Below are 15,390 nucleotides of genomic sequence, written 5' to 3' on the forward strand. Positions count from 1 at the left end.
GCCAGACTTTGGCTCTGTTCGGTCTTTTGCTGACACAGCATTTTGGTTTCCTCCCAGAGCAACAAAAGCCAAAAACTTCCAGATGTTGCACCCAGTTTCCAATCTGTCCACGCTGTAAAATCTACAACGGTGAGTGACATCAGTTTGCAGGGACCACTGCGAATAATGTCGAAAGGCAAGGGCCCATCCATAAGATGGAGGAGCAAACATCGGCCATTCAGCCCATCAAGGCTGCTCCAGCATTCAATGGAGTCATGGCTGTTCTACTGATCCTCAACTCCATTTCCCTAGCTTCTCCCTGCATCTCTTGATTCACTTACTAACTACAATTCGCTCTATCTCAACCTTATGACCCAGCCTCGAGAGTCCTTAGAATTCCACAGATTCACAATCCTCTGAGAGAGGAAATTCCTTCTCATCTCTGTCTTAAATGGGTGCTCCCTTATTTCGAGATGATACCCTCTGGTCCCATTCCCTCCCACAAGGGGCATCAATCCTTCTGTCTGTCCTGTCAAGCTGCCTAAAAACACTGATATGTTTCAATAAGTTCAAAGTTTGTGCGAAGATTTGTAGCTCGGGTGCTTGTTGTAGTGGTTCTGTTCGCCGAGCTGGAAGTTTTTGTTGCAAACGTTTCGTCCCCTGGCTAGGAGACATCATCAGTGCTGTGGAGCCTCCTGCGAAGCGCTTCTTTGATGTTTCTTCCGGCATTTATAGTGGTCTGTCCTTGCCGCTTCCGGGTGTCAGTTTCAGCTGTCCGCTGTAGTGATTGGTATATTGGGTCCAGGTCGATGTGTCTGTTGATGGAATTTGTGGATGAATGCCATGCCTCTAGGAATTCCCTGGCTGTTCTCTGTCTGGCTTGCCCTATGATAGTAGTGTTTTCCCAGTCGAATTCATGTTGCTTGTTGTCTGAGTGTGTGGCTACAAGGGATAGCTGGTCGTGTCGTTTCGTGGCTAGTTGGTGTTCATGTATGCGGATTGTTAGCTGTCTTCCTGTTTGTCCTATATAGTGTTTTGTGCAGTCCTTGCATGGTATTTTATAAACTACATTAGTTTTGCTCATGTTGGGTATTGGCTCCTTTGTTCTAGTGAGTTGTTGTCTGAGCGTGGCTGTTGGTTTGTGTGCCGTTATGAGTCCTAGGGGTAGCAGTAGTCTGGCTGTCAGTTCTGAAACGCTCCTGACGTATGGTAGTGTGGCTAGTCCTTTTGGTTGTGGCATGTCCTCGTTCCGTGGTCTGTCTCTTAGGCATCTGTTGATAAAGTTGCGCGGGTATCCGTTTTTGGCGAATACCTTGTATAGGTGTTCCTCTTCCTCTTTTCGCAGTTCTGGTGTACTGCAGTGTGTTGTAGCTCTTTTGAATAGTGTCCTGATGCAGCTTCGTTTGTGTGTGTTGGGGTGGTTACTTTCATAGTTTAGGACTTGGTCTGTGTGTGTTGTTTTCCTGTGTACCCTTGTGGTGAATTCTCCGTTCGGTGTTCTCTGTACTATCACGTCTAGGAATGGGAGTTGGCTATCCTTTTCTACTTCTTTCGTGAATCGGATGCCTGTGAGTGTGGCGTTGATGATCCGGTGTGTTTTTTCTATTTCCGTGTTTTTGATGATTACGAAAGTGTCATCGACATATCTGATCCAGAGTTTGGGTTGGATTTGTGGTAGGGCTGTTTGTTCTAACCTTTGCATAACTGCCTCTGCTATGAGTCCTGAGATTGGTGATCCCATGGGTGTTCCGTTGATTTGTTCGTATATCTGATTGTTGAATGTAAAGTGTGTAGTGAGGCATAAGTCCAGTAGTTTAAGTATGCCGTCTTTGTTGATAGGTTCCGCCTCCTGTTTTCTGTTATGTATGTCCAGTAGGTTGGCTATTGTTTCTCTGGCTAGGGTTTTGTCAATCGAAGTGAACAGTGCCGTCACGTCGAACGAGATCATGCCATAAATGCCAGAAGAAACATCAAAGAAGCGCTTCGCAGGAGGCTCCACAGCACTGATGATGTCTCCTAGCCAGGGGACGAAACGTTTGCAACAAAAACTTCCAGCTCGGCGAACAGAACCACTACATGTTTCAATAAGGTCCTCACTCCTTCTAAATTCCAATGAATACAGGCCCAACCCACTCAATCTCTCCTCCTATGATAGTCGCTCCTTCTCCGGTCAGCCTACTGAACCTCTCCTGTGTGATAGAGTCGTAGAGTCCTCCAGCACAGAGATAGCCCCTTTGACCAAAACTGGTTCATGCCGACCAAAATATCCATCAGTGCATGGAGTCATAGAATCCTCCAGCACGGAGATGTTTTTCCAGCCTCTTGTTTGTCTCCTTTGGATCCTAGCATCTGCAGTTTTGTTTTTTTTCTCTAATGGACTGCTCCAATGTCAGGATTTGCAGGGATTTGATAAAATGGTACTGGGGGTCACAGTCTTCAGTTCTTTGCAAGCAAGTCGAGGTTGTTCTGTTTGGAGTAGAGAGGATTTGTCAAAGATGTTCAAATTTGAAGGTTATCAATACTCTAAATACAGAGTCACAGTCTCCAGTAGCAGGAACATTGATAAGCAGACAATATCAATTCAAGTTGTTACCAGAATGATTGAATGATTAATTGTCATATATATCTAGGAAGTTGCAGTGAAATGTGTTTTGTCACAACAGTCTGGCACCATTTGAGTCACAAAGAGAATAAAAAGAAATTACTTAAGTAAATTTCATTTTCTGTTCCAATTGGGTCTCACGCATGGCTTCAGGACTTCCACAAAGTCTCTGCAAGGTTTTCTGGACGTCAAGGGTCCCCTGCTCCAAGTATAGCAACAACAACGCCAATGGCCCAGACAACCCCCCACTCCCTGGTTCCATTGCTTCTTTCACCTTGCCGACAGCAGCAAGAGTCCAGGCTTCAGGCCTACCACAGTCAGGAGTCCCCACTCTGGGCACCACCAAGAGTCCAGGCTTCAGGCCTACCACTGTCCTCACTCTGCGCCATGAGAATAATGTATATGGTGCAGCAAGTTGGAATGATCAAAAATCCACTTGAAATCACGCAATGTTTTAGCCTCGATTCCTTTCTGTTGTAGTAAAATCCCTCGGTTCTCCGGGTGAAGGAATTTCTTCTGATCTCATTCCTAAATGCCTACCTCTTATCTTCATAATGTGTCTGTGGTTCTGAACTGCCTGGACATTGGGGACATTCTTCATGTATGTACTCTGTCCAGTTCCTGTTAGAATTGTATAGGGTTTTATGAGATCACCTGCTCGTTCTCCTGAACTCTAATAATATAGTCCTAACTGATTCAAACTCTCCTCGTATGTCAGTGCTGCCATCTCAGGAATCAGTCTGAGTACAATCCCTACAATGTGGAAACAGGCCATTTGGCCCAACAAGTCCACACCAACGCTTCGAAGAGTAACTCACCTAGACCCATTCCCCTACCCCATTACTCTACATTTATCCCTGACTAGTGCACCTAACCTACACATCCAAACACTAAGGGCAATTTAACATGGCCAATCCACCCTGACCTGCACATCTTCAGACTGTGGGAGGAAACTGGAGCACCCGGCGGAAACCCACACAGACAGTCACCTGAGGCTGGAATTGAACCTGAGTCTCTGGTGCCATGAGACAGTGGTGCCAACTACTGAGCCACTGTGCCATCCAGTCAGGTAAGCCTTTCCTTCACTCTCTCTCTCCTTCCTCATATGAGGAGACCAAAACTGCATCTACAACCCTTGGGAAGAGAATTCCAAAGATTTACAACCCCTTGAGTGAAATAATTTCTGTCAGCCTAAATGATCGGCCTCTTATCCTGAGATTGTTCCCCTGTGATTTAGACTCCCCAGTGAGGGGAAACAGTCTTTCTGCGCCTACCCTGACAAGCTCCTTCAGAATATTTTATTTTTCAATGAGACTCCTCCCTCTTCCATTTAAACTTCAGAGAATATCAACGCACTCTACTCAGGCTCCAACACTAGACAACACCCTCGCCCCAATTCACTAACACTTAACCGCATTGTCTCCAAAGCAGTTATACCCTTCCTTCAAAACATAATTGATTAAACACATGGAAATGGAAGGTTTGCTGGGAAAGGGGATTGAGGGTATAAGGGAATGGGAGGGGATTGGGACTAACTGGGTTTTTTTTATTCATTCATGGAATGTGCATACCACGGCTGGGTCCAGCATTCATTACTCATCCCTAGTTGCCCCTTGAGAAGGTGGGGGTGAGCTGCCTTCTTGAACCGCTGAAGTCCATGTGCTGAAGGGAGACCCACAATGCCCTGAGGGAGGGAATTCCAGGGAGACCCACAATGCCCTGAGGGAGGGAATTCCAGGGAGACCCACAATGCCCTGAGGGAGGGAATTGCAGGGAGACCCACAATGCCCTGAGGGAGGGAATTCCAGGGAGACCCACAATGCCCTGAGGGAGGGAATTCCAGGATTTTGAACCTGAAGGAATGGTAATATATTTTGGAGTTGGAATGATGAGTGGTTCAGTGGACAACTTGCAGTTGGGGGGTGTTGCTATGTATCCGCTGCCCTTGTCCTTCGAGATGGAAGTGGTTGTGGTTTAGGAGTTCACAACCGCTGCACTGACACACATTCTCCAGCTGCAAAAGGTGATTAGTTCTCAGTTTAACCATCATCACGCATGACCTGCAAATCCTTCATGGTGGCCTGAGGAAATCACACTCTGTTTACTAGGCAAAAGTGAGGCCTGCAGATGCTGGAAACCAGAGTCTAGCTGAGAGTGGTGCTGGAAAAGCACAGCAGGTCAGGCAGCATCCGAGGAGCAGGAAAATCAACGTTTCGTGATGCTGCCTGACCTGCTGTGCTTTTCCAGCACCACTCTAATCTACACTCTGTTTAGTGCCATGACTTTGAAAATGTATCCATGAAAATCTTCGTGACTTGGTATTTCCAACAAACTCGTCAAAGCTTGTTCTGAAATACTTCCCTGGGGGTCTGCACTGATTGGTGGTACAATACATTTATTCAGAATGAACTTCAGAAGCATGCCAGCAGCCCAGCACTGACTCGATGGGCCAAAGGGCTGCTTTCAGTGCTGCCCTTTTCCATAACTTATTAAATCTTATTTTAGTTGTGACCAGAGAAATGTTTATATAAAATTTAGAAACCATTTATTCTGTTTCTGGTTTGGCAAAATAACCTTGTGTTTTCAGGAAGAAATTAGATGGAGTTCTTCGGGCTAAATGGATCAACGGGTACAGGGTTGGGGGGTGTGGGGTAACAGGAACAGGCTACAGCCATGATCATACTGAGTGGTGCAACAGATCAAAGGGCTGAATGACCTACTACTCTTATTTTCTGTGTTTCTTTTGAAACTACAAAACTTTGACTAAATCACCTCTCCCTCTGGGTCTGAAAGGGTTAATACTTAATTGAGTACAATAAACACCAAGCAAGATATACATCATTACACTACAGGAAAATACAAAACCTTTGAGTTCTGAGGAAGGGTCACTGGACCCAAAGTGTTAACTCTGATTTCTCTTCACTGAAGTTGGGAGAGCTGCTGAGCTTTTCCAGCAATTTCTGTTTTTGTTTCTGACTTACAGCATCTTTTGGTTTTTACAAAATCCTTACGCCCGATCATACCCTCAGTGGCACAATAGCCAAGAGGTCACAATCAGAATGCCCTGCCATGCGAGGTTCGGATGAAGCAAGCCCCAGCGATGTGGCCGTGTAAACATATTTCAGGTACAGGAGACATTCTGCCATTGTTGATGAGACACTAGTGTGTGGCGAGTGGTTGTTCAGCCGAGCTTCACTCTGAGACAACATCCTGGTGAAAGTTCCTCAAGGACGTTTGGAAATCACAACGTTCCAGAGGATGCCAGCCGGCAAAATTGTGACCTGGGACCTCCAAGGAGACTCAGAAACTTATTGGCCAATTGTCAGACACACCCACAGGCCATAACTAGAACAACTAATACTCATCGAATATCCAACCAGATCTTCAGAATCAGTGGGTATGGGGTTTGTTTAAATTTGATGGGAGATCTTATTTCATCATTATCGATCATTCCTCCCAGTGGACTGAGGTTACAAAATTGCACACTTTGACCAAGGAAGCAGTGATCCCGGTCTTACCCGAGGGTTTTGATGTGTTTATTTAAGGTAACAGATCATGATTTCTGAAAGAGTTCTTCTGCCAGTTCTGGATCCGAGTCTGTCAAGGCAGTACCCACCATCTGATGGAATCTGACAGAACACTGAATGTGGAGTCAGAGCAATTAATTGACTCTTGAAAAGGCATTCCAATTTCTGCACAGGACTACTGGATTAAAGCTCCGCTCTATTTCAGTGTAGACTCAGCAGCCTTTCAGTTACTGATGGGCAGAAAGTTGACAATCCAACCCTCTATCCTACCTCAGGAAGTGTTCCACGCTTACACCTTCATGATGACAAAGAGGTATATGGTAAGGAGGGATCCCACCTTGTGTAGCAGGCCACACTGTAGAATAAATGCTGTGGAGCAAGGGATTGAATAGAGTTAGTTGGAGACAGTGAGGACTGCAGTTGCTGGAAAGTCGGAGTCAATAATGTGTGGAGCTGGAAAAAGCACAGCAGCTCAGGCAGCATCCGAGGAGTCAGCATTTTGTTGACCTGCTGTGCCTTTTCCAGCTCCACATTTATAGAATCAGAGAATCCCTACAGTGTGGAAACAGGCCATTTGGCCCAACAAGTCCACACTGACCCTCCGAAGAGTAACCCACACAGATGCATTCACCTACTCTATTACTGTACCTTTATCCCTGACTAATGCACCTAACCTGCACATCCCTGAACACTGTGGGCAATTTTAGCGTGGCCAATTCAACTAACCTGCACATCTTTAGATTGTGGGAGGAAACTGGACCACCCAGAGGAAACCCGCAAAGACATGGGGAGAATGTGCAAACTCCATACAAATAGTCGTCCGAGGCTGTTATCAACCCCAGGTCCCTGACAATGTGAGGCAGCCACGCTAACCACTGAGCCACCGTGCCACCCATTGGAGGCCCCGGTGAGTCACAAAGTAATTACACCTGGTCATGTGGATGTGAGGAATGTTTTATTAACCATGATCCTGTTGAGTGACAGATCAGGCTCAATGGGCCAAATGGCCTACTCCTGTTCCTATTTCCTATGGGTTTATGATCTTTTCCTTCCGCCTTGAAAGTTTTTGGCATTAATAAATTAGACCAAGGAAGGATAATGACAAGTATAATATCTTTCTTAAAAATGAAATTTCTGTCATGGTTTTTGTAATGGGTTTATTTCACGGAGTACACTGGAGATTGATCTTGGAGATTCTGCAATGATCGTGGAGGACTGGAATCTATTGAAGCCAGAGTGACTTATTTCAACAGCTGGGCTGGAAGGACCTGGGTTCAAGGAGGTGAAGCGATAATATCTCCAGGAACAATCCCGATTCCAGTTGGAGATGGAATTCCCAACTACCATTCCATGGTTCCCATCACACGTGTCAGTGCAAAGTGTTGGTCAAAGATAGGTAGGGATAAAAATGTTATTTTGTCACTCAGCTGGAGATGAGCCATGAAGGGACAGTGCTCCAAAAGCTTGTGATTTCAAACAAACCTGTTGGACTATAACCAGGTGTTATGTGACTTCTGACCTTGTCCACCCCAGTCCAACACCGGCAACTCCACATCTAAACTTGAGGAGAGTGACTAAAGCTTTCAGTTAGCCTGAATTTTGGCAAAAGGTGATGGCAGAGTGATATTATCATGGATTGGCACTCCATAACAACACGACGGTTGGAGGAAGAGCGCCTCATCTTCCACCTGGGAACCCTCCAACCACAAGGGATGAACTCTGATTTCTCCAGTTTCCTCATTTCCCCTCCCCCCACCTTGTCTCAGTCGAATCCCTCGAACTCAGCACCGCCCTCCTAACCTGCAATCTTCTTCCTGACCTCTCCGCCCCCACCCCACTCCGGCCTATCACCCTCACCTTGCCCTCCTTCCACCTATCACATCTCCATCGCCCCTCCCCCAAGTCCCTCCTCCCTACCTTTTATCTTAGCCTGCTGGACACACTTTCCTCATTCCTGATGAAGGGCTTATGCCCGAAACGTCGAATTTCCTGTTCCTTGGATGCTGCCTGACCTGCTGCGCTTTTCCAGCAACACATTTTCAGCTCTGATCTCCAGCATCTGCAGTCCTCACTTTCTCCTTGGCACTCCATCAGCCAAGGCTAACTCCCTGAAGACCCAGTTTCAAATCCCACCGTGACAACCAGTGGAAATGAAATGTATCCAATGAATGAATAAATTTGGAATTGAAAACTAGTCCCAATCATAGTAACAAGGGCAACTTGCCATTATGGACATTAGCCGGAGTTGTAACAGCGTCACAGATTTTAAACAGAAAAGTTACAAGCATGAAAAGTGATGTGAAAATCAGAGATCATGCACTGTCTGAACTCCCATTGGAGCTGGACCAACAAACTGCAAAAACTTCACCTGATTGTGATGGAGTCGTCTTTCGAATGCTGAATGGGATGGAGCGAATGGCAAAGTGACAATAAAGGAAGGAGCCTCAGGTCATCAGGAACCCAGTTTAGGACAGCGATAAACTACCAACCCTCGAGATTCGAAGAGAACATGTTCAGTGAAAATAGTGAAGCCTCCAAATTGTCAGAAGACTTGGGTGGAGGTGGGATAGTGGTAAATGTAATCATAAAAGCATTTATATATAAACATCAATAATTGTGCTCAGAAAAAAAAGCCTGGGGTAGGGGATAGACGTTGTATGTGGGTCTGTTACAATCTGAAGGGGTTAACACTTGACTGAGTGTTAAGTTAATATTTGATTACAGTGGGATTTGAACAGGGGTTGGATAAGTGAGCAAATGCATGGCAGACACAGTATAATGTGGGTAAACATGAGATGATCCACTTTGCTCGTGAACACAGGAAGACAGATTATTATTTGTGGCTAAAATTGAGAGAGGAGAATGTTCAGTGAGCCCTGAGTATCCTTGTGCACCAATCTCTGAAAGTAAGCACACACGCTGTATACTGGCCTTCACAATGAGAGGGTAACGACAGTATATTGGCCTTCACAACGAGAGGGTAATGACTGTATATTGGCCTTCACAACGAGAGGGTAACGACTGTATATTGGCCTTCACAACGAGAGGGTAACGACAGTATATTGGCCTTCATAACGAGAGGGTAATGACTGTATATTGGCCTTCACAACGAGAGGGTAATGACTGTATATTGGCCTTCATAACGAGAGAGTAACGACTGTATATTGGCCTTCACAACGAGAGGGTAATGACTGTATATTGGCCTTCACAACGAGAGGGTAACGACAGTATATTGGCCTTCATAACGAGAGGGTAATGACTGTATATTGGCCTTCATAACGAGAGGGTAATGACTGTATATTGGCCTTCACAGCGAGAGGGTAACGACAGTATATTGGCCTTCACAACGAGAGGGTAACGACTGTATATTGGCCTTCATAACGAGAGGGTAATGACTGTATATTGGCCTTCACAGCGAGAGGGTAACGACAGTATATTGGCCTTCACAACGAGAGGGTAACGACTGTATATTGGCCTTCATAACGAGAGGGTAATGACTGTATATTGGCCTTCATAACGAGAGGGTAACGACTGTATATTGGCCTTCACAACGAGAGGGTAACGACTGTATATTGGCCTTCACAACGAGAGGGTAACGACTGTATATTGGCCTTCACAACAAGAGGGTAATGACTGTATATTGGCCTTCATAACGAGAGGGTAACAACTGTATATTGGCCTTCACAATGAGAGGGTAACGACAGTATATTGGCCTTCACAACGAGAGGATTCCAGTACAGGGATAAGGATGTCTCGCTGTAATTCTACAAGCCATTGGTGAGGGCACACCTGGTATATTCGGTGCAGTGGTTTTGGTCCCCTTATCTGAGGAAGGATGTTCTCACTATGGAAGAAATGCAGCAAAGCTTTCCCAAACTGATTCCCAGGATGGCAGGACTAATGTACGAGGAGAGATTGAGTCAGTTAGAATTGTATTCAGTGGAGCTCAGAGGATTCACGGGGTGTAGGATTTTCAAGAAACTGATAAAGTTCTAACAGGATTAGACAGGTTTAAATGTAGGAAGGAAGTTCCTAATGGTGGGAGTCCCCAGAACCATGGGTCATCTTTTAAGGTACAGGATGGGTCATTTCAGACTGAGATGAGGAGAAATGTCTTCATGGCTTTATGCCTTCATTCCTGATGAAGGGCTTTTGCCTGAAACGTTGATTTTCCTGCTCCTCGGATGCTGCCTGATGTGCTGTGCTTTTCCAGCACCACTCTAATCTAGAAATGTCTTCACGCAGAGAGTGGGGAGTCTGTGAAATTCACCGCCACAGAAAGTGGTTGAGGCCTAAAGACTATGTGTTTTCAAGAAGGAGGGAGATATAACTCTTGTGGATAAAAAGATCAAAAGATATGGACAGGATTAAGGTATTGAGTTCGATGATCAGCCATGATCATATTGAATGGTGGAGCAGCTTGACGGGCCAAATGGCCTACCCCTGCTTCCAACCTCTATGTTTCTATGAGTGCGATAAGCTCCATGATAATATCACGAGGACTTGGTGAGGGAGCACAGAAGAAACTTATGGGTGACCAACCCAAACCTCAGTCCTTCCAACAGTCTTGGTCATAGTGCAGACCCTATTGTTAGAGTTTGTAAATAGTTACAGAGACGAAATGAGCTACATCTTGTTTACTTTCCACAACTCCTCATCACACTGGAAGGTGTCTGCCTTCACCCACTCTCGACCCTGTACCCCGCTGAAGAACACACTCTGTTTGAATAGATGGATGGTAACACATCATGCAATCACCAAGTCTATGGATGTGCATTCCTTTTATTCCTCAGCAAATTAAGCAGTTCCCCTTTGTGAAAAAGAATAGGAGTTGAGCTGGTACTTACTGAGATTATTTGGCCAACTCAACGTACATTGTTCTCCCTCCAGGCAGGGATAGTAAAGTTTGGGTAGAGGTGTAAAACTGACTTGACCACCATTGCCAGAGAGGCATTTGTGTTTCTAATAAGCCAACAATCCTCTCAGTTCCCTGCTGATTGTTAAACAATTGAAAATGAGGTTTCAATAATTCACTCGCAGTCCAGTAGAGTGTTCAGGAACTTTTTAAACTTTATATTCTACTTTAGTTGTGTGTATTGTAGCCAAAGTGCTTGGAGACCGTCTCGTTCACACAGTTTGACTTGGGCAACTTGGTGTAGTTTGTGTCCATTTGAAGCCGATGCAGTGTTTTGGAATGTTGGCCTGTTGCAGAATGGGTTTTAATTTAACTCTACGAGGCATTGTTGCAATCTGCAAGACCGCTTGTTCATTCTGACAACACTGAGTCGTACACAATGCTCTGGACCAATGAGTTAGAGGTTTAAATCACTGGGTGTGCACCTGCCACTGTTGGCTTTCCGTTCGAAGGACCCTTTTTGCAAATATTAATGCTCACAATGTCTCACGGGACAGGAATACGGATCAGTGTGTGGGAACGATATTGTTACAGTCCACCTCCCATTATAACAGCAGGTTAACAAGGCTGGGAACACACAGTCTCTCAGTTAACTCTCTGAATGTACTCCCCAAGAGATGGAATAACTGCAGCTTTGAATCAGACCCCCTCACAGAGTAACACAGTGGCAGAGGCAACAGCAGTTCCCTCTCAGAGAAAGGCAGGCATTTGAAAGTCATGATTTATTTTTTGGCTGCAGTTTTATCCTTTGTGCTTGGTGAGGGAAAGCTACTGTGGACATATATCATTGAGTCAGGGGAAGGCAGTCGAACACAGTGAAAAGAATGATTTCTCCGTGAGGTGTTGACAGTTCCCACAAAGCACCTTGTGGGCTTTTTCTGACTTTAAGATCCTTTTATGAACAAAAGTTGTCAATGTTCGTGCTGTCTCTGTGCCTCACCTTCCTGCCCTCAAGGAGATTACATGCTTTCTGTTCAACTCTAACTATTTGAGGTGTACAAAGTTGTGAGAGGAATGGACAGGGAGAAACTTATTTCCCAAAGTCGAGGGCTCGTTGAGCAGGGGGCACAGTTTTAAGACAAGGGGCAAGAGATTTAGAGGGAATTTGAGGAAAAAGGCTTTCACCCAGAGGGTAATGTGTTTGAAAAACTCACTGGCGAGAATGATGGTAGAGGCAGAAACTCTCTCAGCATTTCAGAACACGTGAAATACCGTAACATACTGGGGTGTGGTCCAGGTGCTGGATAGATAGAGTCATAGAGATGTGCAGCATGGAAACAGACCCTTCGGCCCAACCCATCCATGCTGACCAGATATCCTGTGATGCTGCCCCCTTCACACCTCACACCAGCTCTGATGTAGAGTCATCCAGGCTCGAAGCGTTAAGCTTGCTTTCTCTCCACGGATGCTGCCTGACCCGCTGTGATCTCCAGCATTTGGTGTTTTCAGTACAGATTCCAGCCTCTGCTGTAACTGGTTCCCAGGTGGTGTGAACACAATGGGCTGAAGGGCCCTTTTCTGTGCTGTAAAAGACTGTATGACTGCAATTTCCCAGCATATCATCTCTGCTACAAATGAGAAAGTACAGATTTGAACAGGCAGGTAGACATTGTGTCATATACAGAAAGTACAATGTCCCTCAAAATGTGGATGACTCTTTTGGTAATACTAAACAGCTCAGCTCAGGGCAGAAATGTTCAGTAACTTTTGTCATCTTGACAACTGACCATTTTGATGATTATCAGAAGAGAAAAGTGCAAATAATCAAATTAATATTTGACAGAATCAGTGTGTGGAATGACAGAGCTGTTACCCAGCCAGCCTTGCTCTCTGACCAGAACTCTGCTGTGCTGAATGTGTCTGCTTAAAAAGGGAATAAAGTCCAGAGTGGCTGTTAATTAAATGACAGACATGAAAGAACAATCGCTTGCCTTGTCCTTTTATATCTCGGTTTGCAATAACAGCAGGGGCCAGTGCTAGGCTGGGTAAGGTCAGTACGAGGTGAATTGACCTGCTTGGCAGGATGTTGTGAAGCTTGGTTCACCTGAGAATGCGAGGGGGCACTTGGTGTCCAGTTTCCTAACCACAAAAAAAACGCAATTAAGAGGGAAGTCAAGAGGTTTACAGATAATGAAACTGTCCCCAAACTCTTCTGGTGCAAGTGCTGCTGCTGAGGGGGTGGTGGGCTGAGTTTAGCTTCCCCCTATGCAGCAGTTTGTCTTACAGCCACAGCATTCATGCATGAGCTCCCTTCAATCGTTTGCCTGCCCTTTTGTCTGGGGACTATTCCATGCGCAGAGCTCTCTCTCTCTTGTAAGGGTGGGCTCAGCCCCCATCGTGGCCCCACGTGGTTGGCTGGAAACATTTGCCAGATGAGCCTGTGAAGTTTTATAATCGGGGAGTCGTTTATTTTCTGCTGGGATTTTGAACAGATTGTCTGGGTACAGCAGGGTCCCCTCTGAAAGGAAGGTGGAGTTTTGCTCGGCTCAGTAGTTGTACTGCTCTCAGTTTTCACTGCTGAGCGCTGAATAAAAAGCTTCTTTGAAGCTTAAGGCGGTTTGTGCAAGAGGGGGGTCTTTGTGAAACTTGCCCCATTGAGCAGCAAGTGCAACAAGGAAGCTGTTCTTTTCATGTCACTCCTTGAATGTTAACTTTGCTGGTTAATTTCTCTCGCAGGAACTGATCGAAGTTGACACCGAGGCTATTTTTGAATTGGCTGCATACATACTACAGGTAGGAACGTTCAAGCTGTTAGTCTTTGTGTGTCCCTAACCAGCAACATTTACAATGTGTTCTGAGGTGCAATTCACTGAAAAAGGTGATGAATCATAATGGCTCTCTTGCTGGAGTTATTGGGAATTGTTAAAAGCAACAGTTAATGTCTGGACTTGGATAAGATAGAGTGTGTCAGCAGGCAGTTTATGTACGAAAAGTGATGCTCCTGTAAACATAGAACACCAAAACTAACAGGGGAAGGTTTGCAGAACGGTCACTATTTACAGTTCCACCTAAGCATTGCATTTGTGTTGAAGTTTTGATTTTTACCAACCTTCTCTTCCTAGTTTTGCTTTTGTTCTTTTGACCCAGCGAATGAGAATCAAGTTAAGTTTTGTGGAACCAATTCTCGCTTTGCTAAGATTCTGATTGATGGGGAATCTCAGCAAATATCACCTGCTCCCTATCTCATCATCAATTCATGGAAATTAATAACAATAGGCATTTGGATCAAGCTGGAAAGTACTTGTTCTGGAATTGCTGTTATTCAGTGAGGACAACACATTCTCTTGTTCTGCTGAAAGGAGTATATAATGGATAATCAATCAGAAGAGATTAATATCTGAAGTTTTACATCAATGTAATTGGAACGATTTAATTGCAAACCAAGAAGTGAACTTGTTTGGTTTATGGAGTGAGTTGAGACAGTAAGTGCTGGAGTACCCAGACTTTAATTTACTGCCATTGGCAGCTCTCATCAGACTTAACAGACAGGTCCACAAATGTGTCTTGTAATTTATGGTTTTACTTGTGTTAACAAGCAGATATGTTAAGGTACCTACTGAGATTTAAAGACTGAAGCTTAAGCTCTTGACAAAAACTCCCAAGCCCCGTGCTTTTTAAATAACATGTTATACTTTGAGGGCAGCCTCCCATTTGTCCTGCCTGTGGGTGGGAGATGAGCATTTATTTCGGTAAAAGGTCGCTGCAGTTATCTCTGTACGTGAGAATTTCCTGTTGCATTCTGCTGCTCAGTTACACTTAGTGGTAATTCACATGTTTCCAGAGTCACTGCAATATTGTTGACTCTTTGCCCTCTGGAAGGGTCCCGGCAGAATTCGGTTCAAGGGCAGTTAGGGGTGGGCAACAAATGTGGGCCTTTGCCTGAGATGCCCATATCCCATGAAAGAATAAAGTAAGATTTATGCCCTTTGTGGATTTCCACCTGGAATCACTCCTAGCTTTAACTTTAAGCTGCGAGCCTTCATCTGGCTGGATCTGTATGCTCCGGGATATCCTCTCTGAACCTTGCGGCCTTGCTATGTCTTGTTTTCTCTCTCTCTCCTCAAGAATCCTTCTTTGACCAATCCCTTGCTCGCCTGCTCTCTCCCCTCACATGGATAACTAGCATCTTTTGCTTGAAAAGGCAACTGTGCAGCACTTGGTCTGTTTGGTACCTTAAAGGCACTGCATGAAGCCAAGTTGTCACTGAACTGAGTTCAATGACTCGACGACAAAGGCTTGTGACCTTTTCACTTTGAAGTCTTGGTCAGTTTTGTTTGTGCTTAATTCAAAGCAGATTCACACACACAATGACCGCAGCTGCCTGGGGATGCCCTGGTTTGTACAAATGCCCTCCCAGAGTCAGTGAC

At 45.2% G+C, this 15,390-nt stretch overlaps 1 protein-coding gene across 4 annotated transcripts in view; it reads left to right on the forward strand.

Annotated features, from left to right (window-relative positions):
- The window catches only part of frmd4a (FERM domain containing 4A), a 397,798-nt gene that overhangs the window by 228,023 nt on the left and 154,385 nt on the right, over window positions 1–15,390 (forward strand). For all 4 annotated transcript variants that reach the window (XM_060842610.1, XM_060842608.1, XM_060842609.1 and 1 more), the window contains exon 6: window positions 13,700–13,756. In XM_060842610.1, the coding sequence (XP_060698593.1) occupies window positions 13,700–13,756 (57 nt within the window). The remainder of the gene's footprint in view (window positions 1–13,699; window positions 13,757–15,390) is intronic.

The sequence above is a fragment of the Hemiscyllium ocellatum genome, chromosome 23 (genome assembly GCF_020745735.1).
Source record: "Hemiscyllium ocellatum isolate sHemOce1 chromosome 23, sHemOce1.pat.X.cur, whole genome shotgun sequence".
NCBI classification, from domain to species: Eukaryota; Metazoa; Chordata; class Chondrichthyes; order Orectolobiformes; family Hemiscylliidae; genus Hemiscyllium; species Hemiscyllium ocellatum.